This window comes from Chiloscyllium punctatum, chromosome 2 (genome assembly GCF_047496795.1).
Source record: "Chiloscyllium punctatum isolate Juve2018m chromosome 2, sChiPun1.3, whole genome shotgun sequence".
Classification (NCBI taxonomy): Eukaryota; Metazoa; Chordata; class Chondrichthyes; order Orectolobiformes; family Hemiscylliidae; genus Chiloscyllium; species Chiloscyllium punctatum.
In genome coordinates, this window is record NC_092740.1 from 36,615,876 (window position 1) to 36,637,086 (window position 21,211).

Below are 21,211 nucleotides of genomic sequence, written 5' to 3' on the forward strand. Positions count from 1 at the left end.
GGAAAAGCACAGCAGGTCAGGCAGCATCCGAGGAGCAGGAAAATCGATGTTCCGGGCAAAGGTCCTTCATTAGGAATAGAGCTAATGTTACCTCCAGTTCTTATGGCAGTCATTCTAACTCTGTGTCATCTAGTGTCCCATCCTTTTTTCAATGGGAACAATGTTTCCCTATTTACTTTATCCAAACCCCCTGTGATTTTGTGTTCCTCTATTATATTTCCTCCTAGCCTTCTCTTCTATAAAGAAAGTGCTCCAGGCTTCTCCAATCTGTTCTTGTAACTGAAGTCTCTCATCCCTGGAAACATTCTCACCTTTTGTGCATCATTTTCAATGCCTTTATGTCATCGCTAAACTGTAGGGCCAAGAATTGGACACACTACCCTAGTTGAGTTTGAGCCAATGATTTGTACAGGACATCGGTAAGGCACTTTTGGAGTCCTGCATGCAGTTCTGTACATGGGAAGAGTATATTAAATTGGAGAGGGTTCAGAAAAGATTTACCGGGACTTTGTTGGGACTGATGGTTTGAGTTATAAGGATAGGCTGGGACTTCTTTCACTGGAGCATAGGAAATTGAGGGCTGACCTTTATCAAGGTTTTTTTATAGTCATGAGGGGCATAGATAAGGTGATTAGCAAATGTTGTTTCGCTACGGTGGGGGAGTGCAAAAATAGGGGTCATATTTTTAAGGTGAGAGGAGAGAGATTTAAAAAGGACACCTGAGGCAACTTTTTCACACACACGGTGGTTTGTATGTGGAATGAACTGCCAGAGGAAGTGGTCGATGGGTCCAGTTACAACATGTAAAAGACATTTGGATAGATACATGAACGAGGAAAGGTTTAGAAGGATATGGACCAAACGCAGGCAAGTGGGACAAGTTCAGTTTGGGAAATCTGTTTGGCATGAACGAGTTGGATCGAAGGGATTATTTCGATGCTGCATGGCTCTACAACTCTATCCGTGACTAAGTGCCACTTTTTCAATGATTTGTGCTTATATATGGTCGCTCTGCTGCTGCATTCCCATTTAGAATCATACCCTATGTTTTATATTAACCCTTTTGTTTAACATTTCCTTTTCTTGTTGTTCCTTCCAAGATCTCTCCCTTCACATTTCTCAGCATTGAATTTCATCCGCCACTGAAAGGCTCAGCTACACTTCCAGCCTCTTTCAACTTCTGCTCAACCATAGTTGCTGCCACTATATTATTCTCTTGATGTTTACATGGCACTGTGAGACCATCTTCAGCAAAATGATGGCACACAGTTTGAAATACTGGAGGGGTTCTGTCCTTTCTGGCCTTTTACAAACTATATCTTTTGCTTCCATTATAAGTAATCCAGTTGTGTGTAATAAATATGTAGCCACGATGTGACTCGAAAGAATATAAGCTATGACCATTGACCTGTATATTAGAGACTTGGAGGTATACAATTTGTTCCTTTTATATTGGATTTGGTTAAAAGTCTAGTTTTTCTTGAATTGACACCCCAAGGATTTGCTTCATTAAAAGGTATAAACGGAGAATCTCTTCCCACCAGTGTTGCCTTTACTGTGTTTTAAAACAGAGTATTCTGTGTGAATATTTCTTCTAGACAAAAAGTATATTAGTCAAATTGTCATCTCTTGTCAGGTTTACAAAAGCATGGACCGAATCTCTCATGTTGATGAGAAAAGATATTCTGAAAACATCCGAGGGGAAAAGGATAATGCAGGCGGGAAGCTAAAAAAGGCTAACACATTGCATGTTGATTCAATTTCTTGGATTCCCGATTCTGAAATGTAAGTACGTAAATCTGTGCATAATCCTTCCGTTAGTTTTTCATTGAGTTTCAAGTAGTTTTAAAATGTACAGTATATCTGACACCTCGGTTAAGTAAATAAAAGTAGTTTATAATCACGGGTAGCAGTGCTGGTTGCAAAGTAATCAAAAGATGGAAATGAAATCTGCAGATATATTGGACATTCAGGAGGTTAGGAAGAAAGGAGGAGGAGAGGTGATTGGGCACCTAACATGGAAAGGGTGCCCTGAAGATGAACATCTTTTTTTGCTCCCTTTAGCAGCCCAAGCAGGTTGATCTCCCAACCATCTTCTGATGTCATGAACACCCCTCACCAACCTCCAAATGGAGACCTAATGAGAAGCGGCACTTGAGTGATTGATAACTGGCCACTAAAGGTCCTGAACCACCATGGGAATCCCAACCGCCCAACAATTGAGTGCTGGAGAGACCATACCAGGAAAATCGATGGTACTAAAAGCTGATGCATTCCCTGAACCTGATGGCCAAAGATCCTGCTGAATTGGAAAACCATGAATATGACCCTTCTATTCAGGAAAGGAGGGACACTGAGCAGAAAACCTCAGGCCACTTAATCTAAGATCTATCTTTGGGAAACTGCTAGATTCCATGTTTAAGAAGTAGAAAAAAAATCATTATAGAATCCTGTAGAGATGAAAGGGTCTACAGAAGGGATTTCATGTTCAACAAATTTATTAGAGCTCTTTGAGGGCATGCCATGAAGAACAATGAGGTGTAATGCATGTAGATTTCCAAAAAAAATTTGCTAAGGTTCTACAACAAAGATTGCTTCACAAGGTTTGAAGTAATTGTGATGATGATGATGAATGGAGGATTTGCTATCTTACAGGAAACAAAGTCAGGGTGAATAGTTCTTTTCACATGGCAAAATGTAACTAGTGAAGTTCAACAAGGATTAATATTGGGACCTCGCATTTTTTATCTATGATAATAACTTGCATGATGAGACAGAGTGTATTGGAGGCAGACTTGTTGACAGTAGGAAGGTATGTAGGAAGCTAAGTCATGGGGAGGACTCAATCTTTGAATGGATTTGGATAGATTAAATGGCAGGTGGAGTATAATGTTGGAAATGGAAAGATTTGCTCCTTTGGTGAGATTATTAGGAAAGGAATGACCTTCCATCTTCCAAATAACTCCAGTTTACATTTTTCAGTTTTCAAACAAAAACCTTTCTCTGTTTTCACAACGTTCAGCTTGGATATAGAGGGGTTTTCTTACGAGGAGAGGTTGAGCTGATTGGGCCTGAACTAATTGGAAATTAGAAGCCTAAGAGGTGACCTTATTTAGATATCTAAGATCCTGAGGGGGATTGGGAGAGGTTGTTTCCCCTTGTTAGAGAGTCCATAACCAGAGGGCATGACCTCAGAGGATGAGGAAGAATTTCTCCTTTTGAGGGTAATGAGTCTGTGGAGATCCTTATCTCAGAGAGTTGTCGAAGATAAGATGTTAAGTATATTTAGGGCTGAGACGGATGATCTTTAATCAGTAAGAGAATCGAGGGCTATGGGGGAAAGGCAGGAAAGTGGAGTTGAGAGCGATCAGATCAGCAAGGATTTATTGAATAAGAGATCAGACTTAAAGGGCTGAATGGCCTACATTTGCTCCTGTCTGTTATGGTCTAGTCCAGTCATTCTCACAAACATAAGCCACACTCTCAGGTTTTGGAAACTGGGTATACAATTCTCTGCGATTGGCTTTTTAAATATTAATACAAAGGACGCAATTCCAGACATTGAAGCAGAAGTCCTGTAATTTAGAACATGATGTATTGTGTTTCTGCCACCTTCAGGCAACACCTATCTCTAACTCAAACGTCAAGTAGTGAGAACAGCAACTGTTACCAGCGTTCTGGGATGCTCCCAAGCTTTGCAATTTCTGCTGAGGACGATGAATCTTTGTCTCAGGAAGACTCTCACAGGGACCAGGACAAGATCATGTTTTCCATAGGGACATCTCAGGATGAGATTGATGCAACCACTCCCAGCACCATCAGCAGCTCAACTCTTTCAGGTACAACATTTTAAAGAAAAATATTTGAATGCGAGAGGCAATGTGAGACTAGAATCATATGTCCAACAGTCCAGAACCATTCAAGCCATTGCCTGAAAGCCAGATGGCATTTTTACAAGTCAGTAACTTTCCTAGTCATTTGCAGGTTGACTTTAATTCACAATATGTCATGAACCCATTCACTCTGGTCTGCTATTTCAATTCCGTAACCAGTCTGTTTCTATTCCAATCAACTGGCTATCAGAACTGCTAATGCCTACAAAATATCTAGTACCAAAGTAGAACTAGAGATTAATGAACACTTAAAAATTCTATTTTGTTTTATATATAGAATACTTGCTAAATCATTTAAATTTAGAGATACTGTGATATACAGAGTAACCTCGATTATCCAGCATTTGATTATCTGAATTTCGGATTATCCAGACAAGATCACACAGTCCCAATACTTGTGTTATCCAGCATTTAATTATCCGAACAAAATACTCCCCGCCCGTGTCGTTCCGATAATCGAGGTGATAAACAGTCATTTTGATAACTAATATTTTAGCCCCATTTCTAGTTTCTACCCTCACATTAATTAGTGGAAAGTTAATCAGTACATTTTGGAAAGAATATGTAAAACAGCCTGGGTTAAGATCAAGATGAAAACTAGAGCTGTACTTAACCTTCCCACTCGATGAGTAACTCTCATGGACAAGCCCTGTAAGTTGTATGGGATAATTACAAACTATCATTAGCATCATGGTGGATCTTCAAAACACTGAAGTTGTATCAAGTAAGGAGTAGAAGCAAAAGATCCCTCAAGCTTGCTGGTCCATTGAACACAATCATGGTTGATCTATTACTTCACCTTCAGTTTTGCGCCTGCTGTTCATATCTCCAGATTCCCTGAGTGATCAAAAATCTGTCCATCTCAACCTTAACTATACCCCAACATTAAGGCATCAACAACTCTCTGGGAATAAAGAAATCCAAACACTTAACATTACTTTCAGCAAAGAAATTTCTCCTCATTTCAGTCCTAAATGATTCAACTCCTTAGTCTGAAAACATACCCATGGTGTTTAGATTCCCGAACCAGGAGTAACTACCTCTCAGTGTCAATCCTGATGAATCTTGTATGAAATCAGGTCTTATTCCTCAACCCCAGAAAATGTAGGTTCAATTTATCCAGCATCAGGTCATAGGGCACTCCTCTTATTCCAGGAATCATTTGAGTGAATCTTTGTTATGCTGCCTCCAAATAAGTTTATCCTCCATTAGCAATGGAAGAAAGAATAAAGCGGTCTTGTAAACATTGTACAGGATTTTGATGGGACTGCACCTGGACTAATGTGTGCAGTTTTAGCCTCCCTCCCTGTAGAAAGATGTACTTTCCTTGGAGAAGGTTCTCTGGATTGCGAGGAACTCGTTCTATGGGGATTGATAGAGTAAAATGGGTCTTTCCCTCCTGGGGTTGAGAATAGTGAGAGATGATCTCACTGAAAGGGTACGTGCTGAAAGGCTGTTTCACCGACTTGATATCTGGAACGTTAGGGCCATGGCCTCAGGGTAAGGACTTTGTCATTTAATACCAACATGAGGAAATACCTCTTCACTAAAGCTGAAAAAAAGATATACTTTAATGAAGCTTTTTGTCTTGTGAACAATTTGCAAGAATGTCACTTCAAAGGGAAAACCCACCTTATACTTCATGAGAGGAACATGATGATTGGTTGACAAATGGATTCTGATAGAGGTGTTGCCATGGAGAATGCAACCAATAAAACTGATTGACAGTTAATTGCAAGGCATTGTTTAAATTTTAACTCTGATTGGTAAGGCCATTAAACCACCAGATCATTGTCACCTATTTTGTTGAGTTGAAGCAATGATAGAATGCGTACATATTCTTTTTGTTTGCAGATAGGATTTGAATTCAATAAAATTCTGCCATTTATCTGGGTGGGATTCAAACCCAGGCCCCCAGAGACCTGGGTCTCTGGATTAATAGTTTAGCGATAATGCCATTAGGCCACAGCCTCCCCATTATTTCCAAAGTAAAGATTTTTCAAAGACACTGAAGGATGGAAAACAATGCTGGCCTTGTCAGCAGTGTCCAAATACCAAGAAAGATGAGAAAAGAATCCATTTCAGCCAGGTTTGGGAGCTTATCTTTGTGGGCCCACCTGAATATAGTATCAGATGGCAAGTTGTAGTCCAGGTGCCCTGTTCTATTAGCTTTCTGTGTTTATTAACAATTCCATGTATCTCACTTCCTTTTAGACACTCTAAATATAAGCAGAGGTAGTGAGGGCTCACATGTCCGTTAACTCTGCCATCCTTGTCTCCTAGTCACTGTCCATATACAAAATGCACATCTGTGAGGTCCCTTTCAGCTTCATGCTGTTCAAATCTCTCAAAACCCTTTTGTGTAATCATAGAATCCCTACAGTGTGGGAACAGGCACTTCGGCCCAACAAATCCACACTGACCCTCTGAAGAGTAACTCACCCAGACCCTCACTAATGCACCTAACCTACACATCCCATGACCAATTCACCCAACCTGCACATCTTTGGATTGTGGGAGGAAACCCACACAGACACGGGGAGAATGTACAAACCCCATACAGACAGTTACCTGAGGCTGGAATCGAACCCAGGTCCCTGGCGCTGTGAGGCAGCAGTGCTAACCACTGAGCCACTGTGCCGCCCAATTAATCTTGAATGTCAGTGAACATGAGAGGTCAACATTCTAATAATTTTGTGAGCTGTTCCTGTGCATCTCAAGAAGCATTACTGAATTTATCCTACGCATCAGTTATGACTGGTGAGACCTTAAATCATCATTTATCATTCCCCACTGGATTGTTCACGGACCTGTCAGTCAATAACTGGAGTGAGCACAATCTTCTCGTGGGAAATAAGGCAGGGCAAGTGACTGAAGTGTTCGTAGTGGAGCAGTTGGGACTAGTGATAATAATTCTATACTTTTAAAATAGTTTATGGAAAGGATAGACGTTGCATAAAATTAAAGTTCTAAATTGGAGCAAGGCCAATTTTGGAAGTATTAAACAAGAACTTTCAAAAGTTGATTGGGGTCAGGCTATTCGTAGATAAAGGGAAGTCTGGAAAGTGGGGGGGGTGGCTTTTAAAAGTTAGATAACGAGAGTGCAGAGAAAGTATGCTCCTGTTAGAGTAAAGGGCAAGGCTGGTAGCAGTAGAGAACATTGGAAGACTAGAAATATTGAGGTTCTGGTCAAGAAAGAGGAGAGGGTTAGTGTGTGGAACAGCTGGCAGAAGTTTTCACTGATATCTTTAACCTCTCCTTATTTTGATCTGAAGTCTTCACCTACTTCAAGAAGACACCATCATTCCAGTGCCACCATAATCCTCAGTATCAGTGCCCCCACAAGGCTGCATACTCAACCCCCTATTTTACACCTTATACACTCACTAATACTGTCAAGTACTGCCCCAACTCCATTTACAAGGTTTCTGATTACCCCACTATTGTTGGTTGGATCTCAACAATACAGGAAAAAGATTGAGTGCTTCTTGGCAAGGTATAAATACAACAATGTCCCCATCAACATCAGCAAAATGAAGGAGCTGGTCATTGACTTCAGGAAGCAGAATGAAGGCACGGCCCTGTCTGCATCAATGGTGCTGAGGTGGAGATAGTTAAGAGCGCCAAGTTCGTGGGAGTAATGGTCACCAGCAATCTATTGTACATTCTGCCTGCATAGCATGTAAAACACTTTTCACTGTATCTCAGTACATGATGACAATAAATAAAATCAGATGTGTCAGGTATGGACAGCTGAGATCAAGTGAATCTCATGCAGAGTATAAGGGGAGTAGGGGCATTCTTAAAAGGGAAATCAGGAGGGCAAAAAAGATGTATCAGATAGCTTTGATAGATATGGTTAAGCAAAAGCCAAAGAGATTCTAGAAGTGCATTAAAGGCTAAAGAGTAGCTAGGGAGAGAATAGGGCCCCTTAAAGATCAATGATGTACCACTGGATATGAAGATACTAAATAGATATTTTGTATCAGTATTTATAGAGTAAAGAGACATAGAAGCCAGGGAACTTGGGAAATAGTCATATCTTGGAAACATAGGAGAAAGTGAGGACTGCAGATGCTGGGGATCAGAGCTTAAAAATGTGTTGCTGGAAAAGCGCAGCAGGTCAGGCAGCATCAAAGGAGAAGGAGAATTGACGTTTCGGGCACTCATGCCTGAAACGTCGATTCTCCTTCTATCTTGGAAACAGTCCACATTATAGGAATGGGGGTTGCTGGACATAAAGTTAAATAAATGCCAGGGACCTGATCAAGTGTGTCCTAGGACATTGTGGGAAGCTAGGGAAAAAATTGCAGAGATGTTTGTATCATCGACAGCCACAGGTGAGGTGCCAAAAGACTAGGGGGTGACTAATGTGGTGTTTATTTTAAAAAGACTGGAAAGAAAAGCCAGGGGCATATAGGCCAGTGAGTCTGATATCAGTGTTGGCTAAATCGTTGGAGGGTATTCTGTGTGAGACAATTTACATGCATTTGGAGAGGCAGAGCCAATTAGAGATAGAATGGCTTTGTGCGTGGAAATCCTTTCTCACAAACTTAATTGAGTTTTGTGAGGATGTTACTAAGAGGGTAGATGAGGGTAAAGTGGTAGAGTTGTTTCCATGGACTTTAACAAGGCCTTTGACAAGGTAGACTGCTTAGTAAAATTAGATCACATGAGATTCAGGGAGAGCTTGCCAATTGGATACAATATGGCTTGACGGTAAGAGAGAGAGGGTTGTGGTAGAAGGTTGTCTTTCAGACTGGAGACCTGTGACCAGCAATGTTCCACACTGATTGGTGCTGGATCCACTGTTTGTCATTTACATAAATGATTTGAATGAGGATATAAGAAGCATAATTGGTAAGTTTGTGGATGACAGCAAAATTGGTGCCATAATGGACAGTGAAGAAGGTTATCTAAGATACAATGGGATCTTAATCAGCTGAGGACTAGCAGACAGAGTTTAATTTAGATAAATGCGAGGTGTTGCATTTAGGTGAGATAAACCATGACCGGATTTACAAAATTAATGCTGGGAGTGTTATCAAAGACACCCTAGGATACAGGGTACATAATTTCTGACAGTGGTATCAATGGTAGACAGGATAGTGAAGAAGGCATTTGGCATGCTTGCTTTCATTGGTCAGAGCGTTGAGTAAAGGACTTAGGATGTCATGTTGCGGTTATACAGGATGTTGGTGAGGCCACTTTTGGAGTACTGCATATAGTTCTGGTCACCCTGCTGTAGAATGGATTTTATTAAGCTGAAAAGGGTACAGAAGAGATTTACAAGGATGTTACTGATATGGGAGGTTTTGAGTTATAAGGAGAGGCTGGATAGGATGGAATTTTTTTCTCTGGAACACAAGAGGTTGAGTGTTGATTTCATAGAGGTTTATAAAATCATGAGAGAAGGTGAATAGCAAAGATCTTTTCCCCAAGGTGATCCAAAACTAGAGGGCATAAGTTTAAGGTGAGCGGGGCAACTTTTTCACACAGAGGGTTGTGTGTGTATGGAATGAGCAGTCAGAGGCAGTGGTAGATGCAAGTGACAGTAAAAGACAGTTGGATAGATACATGGATAGGGAAGGTTTAGAGAGATTTCGGCCAAATGCAGGCAAATGGAACTCTTTTAATTTGGGATACCTGGTTGGCATGGACCTGTTGGGTTAAAGGATCTGTTTCTGTGCTGTATGACTCTATTACATTGTGCAACTCCCTTTTTTATGACTTGTGATTTGAGATGAAATCAGTTGCAATTTGCTGTGTTATCTGAATATTCATAAGTATTTCCCCAGTGTGACACAACACTCCCTCAAGCTCGCTAGCTTCTGTAATATGTAAATTCTTCAAGTTAGGAAAGCAGAATAGTATTTGTTTCAGTTTCCAATCAGTGAAACATTTCAATGTAGGAGGCAATGTAGCTTAATAATATGATTTTTTTTATAAGCATTACCTCAGTTGTCTTCTCTTATCCCGTATATATTAAATTTTCACAGCAGCTGGTCCTCTGCAGCTTCGTGAGATTGTTATATTAATTCCATTTGGAGAAAAGAGAAATAGAAGGATGAATGTCAGTGCAATATAAGCTGATTTTCAATTCATTGAAATGAGATATTGCTATTTAGATTTTTGCAGACCAGTGAGACTTTCAGCTCTTACTGTTAGATGTTGGAATGAGTGTAATATTTTCATTTTCAGCTTTATAAGAATGAGCACTTAAAAAGAATGTCTAATGAAATGGGGAAATACTGATTGAATCCGTTTGCTTCTGAACAGTTGGCAGTTTTTCCGAACACCTGGATCAGATTAACACCAGGAGTGACAGTGTGGAAAGTACAGATATTTCACCAAAGCCTGCAAGTGACAGTGTCACACAGCTAGCCCGTCAGCGATTGGAAAGTACAGAGAAAGAACGAACAAGAAAAGTGATGAAATCAGCCTCTGCCACTGCACTTTCACTCATGATTCCTGCAGGTATGACAATCAGGAACAGCATATACAAACCACATTGTCAACTTAGTAATAGACAGCTCTCTAAATGTAAATGGTACCATAAACCACCTCAAAAGGTTTACACAGGTGAGCATGTTTTGGCAAGATCCATCATAAAACTATTTCAAGCAGAATTTCCAAGAATAAATGAGATGATTAATTGGATATATTGCATTTAATATTTCACAGTTTTGAAGTGCTCTTTCTTTAATGCCCTTTATTAATGGCTCTGGGCAAACAATGTGCTACTGACATAATATAAAGCCCATTAAGACACATGTCTCTGTGCAAATAATAAGATTGCCATTCTCTGCCTTTCATATTTGCATCTTTTAGGGTAAGCATTCATTGTGTCCACACAATAAACTAGTTTAAAATTGAATGCTTTCTTTTTATATTTAGTCCATGCTTTCAAGTTTATTTGGACATTTGCTGTAGTTCAGCACCATTCGCAACAACTCAGAAACTAAAACAATCTCTGTCCCTATGTAGCAGGACCTGGACTATATTAAGACTTTTGATTCATGGCAAGTAATATTTGTGCCACATAAATGCCAGGCAATGATCATTTCCAACTAGTGAGAACCAAGCCATTTCCCCTTTACATTCTACAGTATTTCCATTGCTGAATTCTTCCACTGCTCCAGGTTAAGACCTGATGGGAGCTCAGAGGAGGTACCAACATTATAACCATGCCTTCTATATTTGTGCTGATGTATGAAGGATTTGGACCTGCACTGAAGTGGAATTAGAAGAATGTATGAATAGGTTTAATAATCATCACTGCTCCATTAAACCTAAAGCCAAAACACACAAGAAAATGTTAATTTCCTAAACACTGTATTTAAATCAGCACAAAACAACAAGCGTAAATTAGCAACAAATGCTTTTTTTAAATAAGTAACTGACACAATTGTATACTCAAAAAGCCATCACCTCAAACATGCTTTTTGCAGCCTGATGCGATCACAGCTAATGTGTTAACACAGCCAGTGCACTTCAAAGTAATTCAAACTTTGTAAGACACTTTCAGCTGTGATAATACAAATACCTGTAAGTGCAAACCCTTGTGAAATAAAAATGTTCAATATGAATTAATGCAATTGACAGTCTTCATTTCAGCAGCATCCGGTACATTGCCCTCTCAATGGTTTGCGAATTCCTGTAGTCTTGGTCTAGGGAATTCCACAATACTTTTAAAATAATTCAATTCTTCTGTTTTCCTGTTCCCAGTAAGTGGCTGTTCCATTGTGGAGAAGTTTAACAGATCCCCAGCTTCTCCCCGAACTTCAACCATTTCTCCTTTTTTGTGAACCTATTTTTAAAATTCACTTGTGGGATGTGGGACTTGCTAGCTGGCCAGAATTTATTGACCATCCCTAATTACCCTTGAGAAGGTGGTGATGAGCAGCCTTCTGAAACTGCTGTGGTTCACCTGTTTGTGGGTTGACCCACAATGCCATTAGAAAGAGAATTCCAATATTTTGACCCAGCGACCACGACCAAATACTGCAAATGCTGAAAACTTGAAATAAAAACAGCAAGTGCTGGAGAAAATCAGCAATTCTGACAGCAGCTGTGGAGGAAGAAGAGAGCTAACATTTTGAGTCTGATCAGATTCCTTTTCAGAATACAAAGGTCATATTGAACTCAGAACATTAACTCTATATTTCTCTCCCCACAGATGAAGAGTTAATTATTTTTTTGTTCACTTGTGGGATATGGGTGTCGCTGGCTGGCCAGCCTTTATTGCTGATCCCTAGTTGCCCTTGAGAAGGTGGTGGTGAGCTGCTTTCTTGAATTGTTGCAGTCCATGTGCTGGAGGTTGACCCACAAAGTCATTAGGGAGGGAATTCCAGCAATTGTGAAGGAATGACGATGCATTTCCAAGTCAGGATGACTAGTGGCTTGGAGGGGAATTTGCAGATGATGGCGTTCCCATGTATCTCTGCCCTTGCCCTTCTAGATGAAAGTAGTCATGGGTTTGGGAGGTGCTGCCTGAGGATTGTTGGTGATTTTTTGCAGTGCACCTTGTAGATAGTATACACTGTTGCTACTGAGCATTGGTGATGGAGGGAGTGGATGTTTGTGGATGTAATGCCAGTCAAGTGAGCTGTTATGACCTGGACGGTGTCAAGTTTCTTCAGTCTTGATGGGGCTGCACTCATCCAGGCAAGTGGGAGTATTCCATCACGTTCCTGATGTGCCTTGTAGATGATGGACAGGCTTTGGTGAGTCAATCGTATTCCTTGTCTCTGACCTGCTCTTGTAGCCACTGCATTTACGTGGTGAGTTCAGTTGAGTCTCTGGTCAATAGTAACCCCCAGGATTTTTATAGTAGGGGATTCAGTGATGGCATCACCATTGAATGTCAAAGAGTGCTGGTTAGATTGTTTTTTTAGTGGAGATGGTCATACCTGGCATTTATGTGACACAAATGTTATTATCTGCCCTTTCTGTGCTTTCAGACCCTGTCCCAACCTTTGTAGCCCCTCTCTGTCATTGCAGCCCTGTGTAGCCTTTTGTCCCATCCCTCTTTGCAGCCATTCTTTACCTTCCCCTTGTTTACAGATCTAACTCCCACACACTTTGCCACTGTTCCTACCTCACTTTGAAACTTCCCTTCCCTCACCCCAAGTTGCAGCTACTGTCTCCTCCTCTGCAGCTGCTCCACTCCCCGCAGTGCCTGTCTTCCTGCAGCTCCTCTCTCATTGCAGCTTCTAATCTTCCACTGGTTACTCTCCTCCTCCCACTGCAATCCTCTTACTCCTTTCTTCCTCGCCTCACCCCCATACTCGACCTGAGCTGCTCCCACTCCCCTACCTCCACAGGGCCTCCATACTTTGCAGTCACATTTCATACCCAGGCCCTTGATCTTGTTCCCTAGCGTGAAGCCCTAATCTTTCAGGCCTTGCTCAGCAACTTCACTCCCCTTCCTGGTGGTCTAATTTCCTGTTCCCATTCCTGCTTCCTTGTCACTTGATGACTCTATACCACTCACCTCTCCCCTCCAACCGCAGGCTGGTTCTCTCCCATGTTTGCTCCTGGGGCTGATTGCTTCTTCAGAATTTCCAGTCCATTGATGGAGGTGACTTCTATCTGATTGGCCACATCCAACGAATGAATTCTGGATGATTCAGGAGCAGATCTCCCCACTGTTGTTCTTGTAGTTTGAGTGCAGAGCCACAACATCTACCAAAATACTTTGGGTTTCAAAACCCCCTCTTGTTTTTGTCCCTTGTTTTTAATCTTTCTGTGTACTCCATCGACCATGATTATTCTCAACCAATCCCTCAGACCTGTCAGGGATGTGGCTTTGTCCTTGAAGTTAGAGATATTGATTGTTCCTTTTAGCTTATTTACAAAGCAACCTGAAGTTTTAGGAGACTGTGTATAGCAATGACACATTAGTCTAAGCGTATTAATTACCCAGAAGCAAAGCCAGTAAGCAGCCCAACAATGTACAAACAGTATTTCTGCATTTTTAATGAAAACGACACCGCAGTCATTTGTGTGTGTGTGGAACTGCAAGCTATAATTAGTAATTCTTTCAAGTTTTGTGCCTCTCCAGCCTGTAGAAAACCTTTAATTAGGAACCAGATTACATGCTTGCCACTGTGACAAGTTTTAATGAGGATTTAAGATTTGATGATGTATGCATTTTCCTTAGAAGATTTGTTGCATATTACAGAAAGCTGTGATTAGTATAACAAGCACAACTGAAGTTTTATAAGTAATTAATATGCTTCTAGGTGTATTGGAATAACTATAACTCAAGCTATGCTAATGAAGATGGTTTGGACAAAGATGTTTAAATTCATTACTGCCTTGGAAGCTGTATAACAAGGGAGAACCAGTGGCAGCTATATTCCTCATTCATTTAGACTGCATTTCCTCTCGGAAATTGTAGGTTTTGTTTTTTGCAAGGGGGGCAGAATCACCTCGGAATGTTGTCCATTAAGCCCTTCACATCTTTTTGCAGACATTTTCACACAGGGTGTTGGTCCAGTATGGGTTACCTGGGCAGTTCTGCTCAGTGATTGATTCATGGTAGCTACCCCTTGAACATCATTACTGGGTTTTGTGGATCCCTTGCAGTGACTGGCCAGTTTGTCTCCAGTGCTACCCATTTTCCATGAAGATCAAATGTACTCTAAGGTGAACTAAATATTTTATCACACCTTTGGTAAATTAGTATGCAGAGCAAGAAGTCTGAACGTGATCCCTTCAAGTGGGCCTCTCAATTCAATTTTCTTTGATTATACATGGAGGGGCGCATTTAGATTAATGTTTTAATCAAGTGACGAAGCATTTCATTAAAGGACCAACACATTAGAACTAAATGGAAACCAAGTGATGAGCTCTGATTTGAAGTTTGAAGTTGCTTGAGTGCAAATTTTTGCAAGTAACAAATCTTTTGCTTCAGCTGAGATGAGGTGAACAAATTCTATCAGATTTTCTACTCATTAAGAACATGATGTGGACTATGCTGAGTGCCATCCTAAATGTGTGCAACCATCTCTCAAAGATCAGTGCCAGGAACTATAACTTGTACAATGGTAATTTCCAGGGTAGACTTTAAGATCATTCCCCCACTAAGAACAAACTTCCTGCTTCCCCATCATATCCAGAGGGAGCTGATAGCCCCTGGTCACCCTGCAGTTGACCTAACCTACACTTCTAAGGTCTGTCTCCGAAAACGGACTGGGCTGGCTGTCTGATCCATTGAGCATTTGGCAAATTTTATCTCCCAAAATCAGCTGCACAATTAAAATCTAATTCGGAGCATTTAGGTTTTTTTTCCATGAGGTATGCGAGTCTCTGGCTAGGCCATCAATTATTGCCCAGAAGGCAGTTAAGAGTCAACCACATTGTCATGGGTCTGGAATGACATGTGTCCAGACCATATTAGGATGGTAGATTTCTTCTCTAAATGACTCTTATTGAACAAGGGTATTTTTACATTAATTTTAATTCAGACTTCACCAGAGATTCAAACTCATGACTCCAGACCATTAGACTTGGCTTCTGGATTATTATTCCACTGATATTTCCACCACTTCCACTTCTTGATACTTAACGTTGATGGGAAGGTCGATTCTCCACATGTTTTCCCACATATTCAATCAGCAGCTAACCACAGACCCAAAAATTTCATTTTCATTGTGCCCTTTCATTTCAGATGTTTTCGGTGCTTCTCCATTGGCGAGTCCAATCTCCCCACATTCTCTTTCCTCTGACCCTTCATCGAGAGACTCCTCACCCAGTCGGGACTCTTCCACGAGCTCTGGAAGTCCGAAGCCTCCTATAATTATCTACAGTTCAGGAAAGAAATATGGTTTCACACTCCGAGCAATTAGAGTCTACATGGGGGACAGTGATGTTTATACAGTCCATCATATTGTTTGGGTAAGTGCATGTGAGACAATACAGTGTATAGGTTCATGTTTTGATTATTAACAAAAAATTAAATCAATTTTTCTCTTTATTTTTGGCCACTAGAACGTTGAAGAAGGAAGTGCAGCTCACACTGCAGGATTAAAGGCTGGCGATCTAATAACACATGTAAATAGCGAACCAGTACTTGGTCTGGTTCATACAGAGGTGGTCGAACTGCTTGTCAAGGTACATTTATAAAGCATTTATATCTGACCAGCAGAATGCTTCTAAACAAGATATTGGGGTGCAAGTGTACGTTTAATTCCTTTATAAGCTTACTTATCACTCTTTCATTGAATTCGAGTGCCTAAAACTGAATAATTTTGTGGTCATGTTAAACTTGAAAACCAGATTATTACGTTGTCCTATGGAAAATAGCATTCAAGAGACGTTTTGCAACAATTTACTAATATTTATGCTGTCTTTCCAAATTAACATGACCTCCCATGCAATGGACTGTAGAACGCTGCAACCCAAAGGGTTCTGGGATATTTGTGAATGAAATTCAGAAACCTAGCACACTGGTGCAACAGGTAATCAGAAAGGCTAATGGAGTGTTGGCCCTTATTTCAAAGGGGTTGGAGTGTAAGAGTAGGGAAGACTTACTGCAATTGCACAACGTACTGGTGAGACCACATCAGGAGTACAGTGAGCAGTTTTGGTTGTGGTATTTAAGGAAATATATAATTTCATTGCAGGCAGTTTAGAGTGGTTCACAAGGATGATATAAATGGCAGGTCAGTGGGACTGAACAGTGGCAAATAGAATGTAATCCTGAAAAATGAGGTGAGGCATTTTGGGAGGGCTGACTAGGCAAGGGTCTACACAACTATTGGTAAGGCCGTGGGAATTAGACGATCAGAGGAATCTTGGTGAGCATGTCCACAGATGTTGAAGGCAACAGGGCAAGTGAATAATGTGGTTAAGAACAATTATTCAGGCATTGAATAGAAGAGTAGGGAGGTTATGATGGAGCTACAGGAAGAGTTAGCTAGGCTACAGCTAGAGTACTACGTGCAGTTCTGGTTGCAGCACTATAGGAGGATGCGATTGCGTGAGATAGGATGCAGAGGAGATTCACCAGGATGTTGCCTGGACTGTAGTGATTCAGCAATGATGACAGATGAGATAGGTTGGGGTTGTTTTCCCTACAGCAGAGAAGGATGATTAAAATGTACAAAATTGAGTAGAGTAGAGAGGGATAAACTTTTTCCCCTTAGTAAAGGAATTAAAAACTAAGGGCTATTGTTTTAAGTAAAGGGCAGAAAACTTAGAGGGAAGTTAAGGAAGAATTGTTTCCACGCAGAGGGTGTTGAGGATCTGGGACTCACTGCCTGAAAGAGAGTTAAGATGGGAACCATCTAACATAGAAGAAATATTTTAGATGATCACTTGAAGTGCCATTCCATGCAAGACTATGGTCCAAGGACTAGAAGGTGCGACTAGAGAAGTTGGCCACTTGATACTGGCATAGAAATGATGGTCCAAACGGCCTTTCTCTGTGCTGTAAAACTCCAATACTCTGTGACAGTATCACTATGTTGCTGCCTTGCTCGTAAAGTGGCAGAATATATGCAGGGATACAGGGGAAGATTAAGACTGAATTAAGTTGAATGTTAGCATCCGTCCTCCAAACCTCCTAGATAGTTCACTGTTTTTATACATTCATCCCCCGGGCGATTGTCTTCCAACAAACTGAATTCCTCTGGCTCTATCTGTTTGATTAAAAATGCTGGTTATTTTAACACTTTACCAATATTTTAGGAACCGTTCCAATTTGGAACATAAAATGTTGGAGAAAGTGAGGGCAGCAGGTGCTGGAGAGTCAGAGTCGTAAAGTGTGACGCTGGGAAAGCACGGCAGGTCAGGCAGCATCCGAGGAGCAGGAGAGTCGACATTTTAGGCATCAGTCCTTCATCAGGAAAATGTTGGCTTCAGTTGAATTGCAGCTGGAGAACGATCTTATCTGTACTTTGCAGAGAGGTTAGCTGTGAAACATTTTCATGAACTGAATGTTGATTTCTCCACGAGTAACCATTTTCCTGTGTATTGTGACTAGAGTGGAAACAAGGTTGCTATCACAACCACACCTTTTGAGAACACATCAATAAGAACTGGTCCAGCAAGAAGGCCCAGCCACAGAAGCAGGATGATGCGGAGGAGTAAAAAAACAAAAAAGAAGGAAGGCCAAGAAAGGTATCTGCCCTGTTCCTGCCTTTTATAATTGTGCGCAAAGCTTGAAGCAAAAAGAAACCAGCCAATCGAGCATGTTCCTTCCCAAACCCAGGAATCATGACTTTATCACCGAATGTGTTTGCCCACCCTATTAACCCGAGAGCATGCGATGGCCATGTGGTGTTATTGCTGGACTGTTAATCCCAGGTAATAGATTATAGATTCATAGAGATGTACAGCATGGAAACAGACCCTTCAGTCCAACCCGCCCATGCCAACCAGATATCCCAACCCAATCTAGTCCCACCTGCCAGCACCCGGCCCATATCCTTCCAAACCCTTCCTATTCATATACCCATCCAAATGCCTTTTAAATGGTGCAATTGTACCAGCATCCACCACATCCTCTGGCAGCTCATTCCATACACGTACCACGCACTGTGTGAAAAAGTTGCCCCTTAGGTCCCTTTTATATCTTTCCTCTCTCTCCCTAAACCTATGCCCTCTAGTTCTGGACTCCCCGACCCCAGAGAAAAGACTCTGTCTATTTATCCTATCCATGCCCCTCATAATTTTGTAAACCTCTATAAGGTCACCCCTCAGTCTCTGACGCTCCAGGGAAAACAGCCCCAGCCTGTTCAGCCTCTCCCTATAGCCCAAATCCTCCAACCCTGGCAACATTCTTGTAAATTTTTTCTGAACCCTTTCAAGTTTCACAACATCTTTCCGATAGGAAGGAGACCAGAATTGCACATAATATTCCAACAGTGGCTTAAATCAATCTCCTGTACAGCCGCAACATGATGCAGATCTGAGTTCGAATCCCGCCATAGCAGAAGGTGGAATTTGAATTCAATTTTTAAAAATTGGATTAAGAGTTTAATGATGACCAGGACTCCTTATTGATTGCTGGAAAAACTCATCTGGTGGAGTCACGTTCTACAGGGAAGGAAATTTGCCATCCTTACCTTTATCCTAGATGTGACTCCAGGTCCACAGTAATATGGTTGACTCTTAACTGCCCTCTTGGCAATTAGGGATGGGCAATAAATGCTGGCCTGGCCAGTGACGCCCTCATCCTATGAATGAACGAATAAACAAAAATTTCAACTGAGCTATCAAAATCTCCATCAGCGGATCCTTCTAAACCTTCTTTGCACTCTTTGGAGCTATAACTCTTTGGAGCATTCAATTTGATCTTTATGACCAGGCAACTAATATAAGTCATTCGACTTTGTCAGAGTTGTAGGGTGCCTCTTTCTGTCAGTGTGCAGCCCATCACTGATTGCTGTGGGGCTGTTGTTGCTGTCCTCGTGTCTTCATGCTCTTATTGAGTGCCTCCTCCCACAGCTCATTCAACCTCTCCCTGTCGTGGCCCATTCTGATTCTTCACTCACCCTTTGCAATCACCATCTCCTTATACGTCCCAATTCTATCCATCCTCACGTCTGTACTGTACTAACTCTCCAGGACTATTAGCTCCACTTTCCTATTATTTCAGCTCTTGCTTTCAGGAGAATCATTGACTTGCAAAAGAAGCAGGAAGGATGCCCACAGCTCAAAGGCCTGAGCAACCATCAGCAACCTGAAAATTCATTTGTTCACCTACCAGCAAGATAGAACTCATTAAAAGTAGATTCTCATCCAGTCACCCTAGATGGTTCCAATTTACCTGCAAAGGGTACAACACACTCCATAAATATGACAAATAATCTACCTTTTATTGTAAGCCTGTCCATCAGAAAGTAGTGGATATTCCTTGAAACAAAATCCATTGGTCAGCTTCACACTAGGTTGTGAGTATCATCTGTCTATCAGATAATGGAGGGCTGGACCCTCTGGGCTGGTGACTATTTATGCAGTGAACTTGTCGTGGCTGTTCAGCTCCAGATTGAATCCTGGGTCTTAGTGAGGAATGGAATAGGCTGCACTCTCCAGTTTCACTTTGTCCCAGCTCAGACTTTCTCCGCATAAGGCAACCTTTTACTGGGGAATTTTCATGAGTCCTGGAATTATGTCCCTGCTACAAACCTTGACTTGTGAAGCGAGAGTGAGCTTCACCTTCTGCCTTGCTGATCATTTCTGGACACAGCTCTCTTTCCCAGCCTCTTGGTGCAAGTCTATAGTTCCTGTCATCACAGGATCTTCCTTTCCCTGTCACTGTACCTCCCTCCCCCTGTCTCACTGTTCCTGCCATCACAGGTTCCCTCTGTCTCCCTCCCCCGGGAGCTCACACAAAATGTGAGTGATGGGGTTGGCTGCAGGGTGGAGGGAAGGGGGTGTGGAATGTAGAGGTTTTGGAAAAAAGCTTTGGAGATGATTTTCTACTCGGGAACCGAGTAACTGACCACGAGGTTTGTCCCCACCATTGAAGGATTCTGGCAACCCTGACAGTATTTGCTGGTTGACCACGCAAATGTATATTTATCCCTAAGCCATCCCTGATTTGCAGTTTCTTCAAGGATACTAGGCATCAGTTGGATCATTAATGTCCTGCCACCAGTAGCTAGGAATCCCCCATCAGGTTCTTGTGTCTTCCCACCAAATGAGAGGTGGTGTCATCACCAAGAGATTGATACATAGCTTCTTCCATGATTTGGCATGGTGGATCCCACCGGAGAGACCCAGCTCAGTGGTTCCCACTGCAATGGATATACTCAATATTCTTGCTCTGTAAACATTTCCAAGAGGGCTTCCCAGACAGATTCCTAGGAGGGGGGGGGGTTGAATAAGTTATGCCTATATTCATTGGCATTCCCCCCCCATGGGGTGTCTAGAACTGGAAAAGTGAGATGCAGGTTATAAAGTAAGGCTTCTCTCATTAAAGACTGATGTGAGGAGGAACTTCTTCTCTCAGAGGATCATTGGACTTTGGAATCCTCTTCCAAAGAGAGATGTGGAGGCCATATCATTGAATATAATCGAGAGTGAGCTGGCAGGTTCCTGATTGACAGAGGACTGGGGCATGTGGAGGACAAGAGATGGAGTTACGGTCACAATCAGATCAGCCATTACCTTATTGAAATGGTGGAACAGGCCAGAGGGGCAGAGTCGTGTTCTGTTCCTATGTTTTACGATCAAACGATATTATGCTTTCTTCCAGTTTCAGCACATCTTCAGTAAGCTTTTGTGTTCTGCGTTCATTTTGTTAACACATTTAAAATCATTGATCTCCAGCAAAATCAAAACTGCATCTAACAAGTAAAATC

The 21,211-nt window shown here is 41.6% G+C and overlaps 1 protein-coding gene across 14 annotated transcripts in view; it reads left to right on the top strand.

The window, feature by feature from the left end:
- The window catches only part of LOC140496238 (microtubule-associated serine/threonine-protein kinase 4-like), a 475,527-nt gene that overhangs the window by 449,354 nt on the left and 4,962 nt on the right, over positions 1 to 21,211 (top strand). For all 14 annotated transcript variants that reach the window (XM_072595744.1, XM_072595762.1, XM_072595752.1 and 11 more), the window contains 6 exons: positions 1,637 to 1,785; positions 3,619 to 3,839; positions 10,173 to 10,370; positions 15,571 to 15,797; positions 15,891 to 16,013; positions 17,887 to 18,023. In XM_072595744.1, coding sequence (XP_072451845.1) covers positions 1,637 to 1,785; positions 3,619 to 3,839; positions 10,173 to 10,370; positions 15,571 to 15,797; positions 15,891 to 16,013; positions 17,887 to 18,023 — 1,055 coding nt within the window. The remainder of the gene's footprint in view (positions 1 to 1,636; positions 1,786 to 3,618; positions 3,840 to 10,172; positions 10,371 to 15,570; positions 15,798 to 15,890; positions 16,014 to 17,886; positions 18,024 to 21,211) is intronic.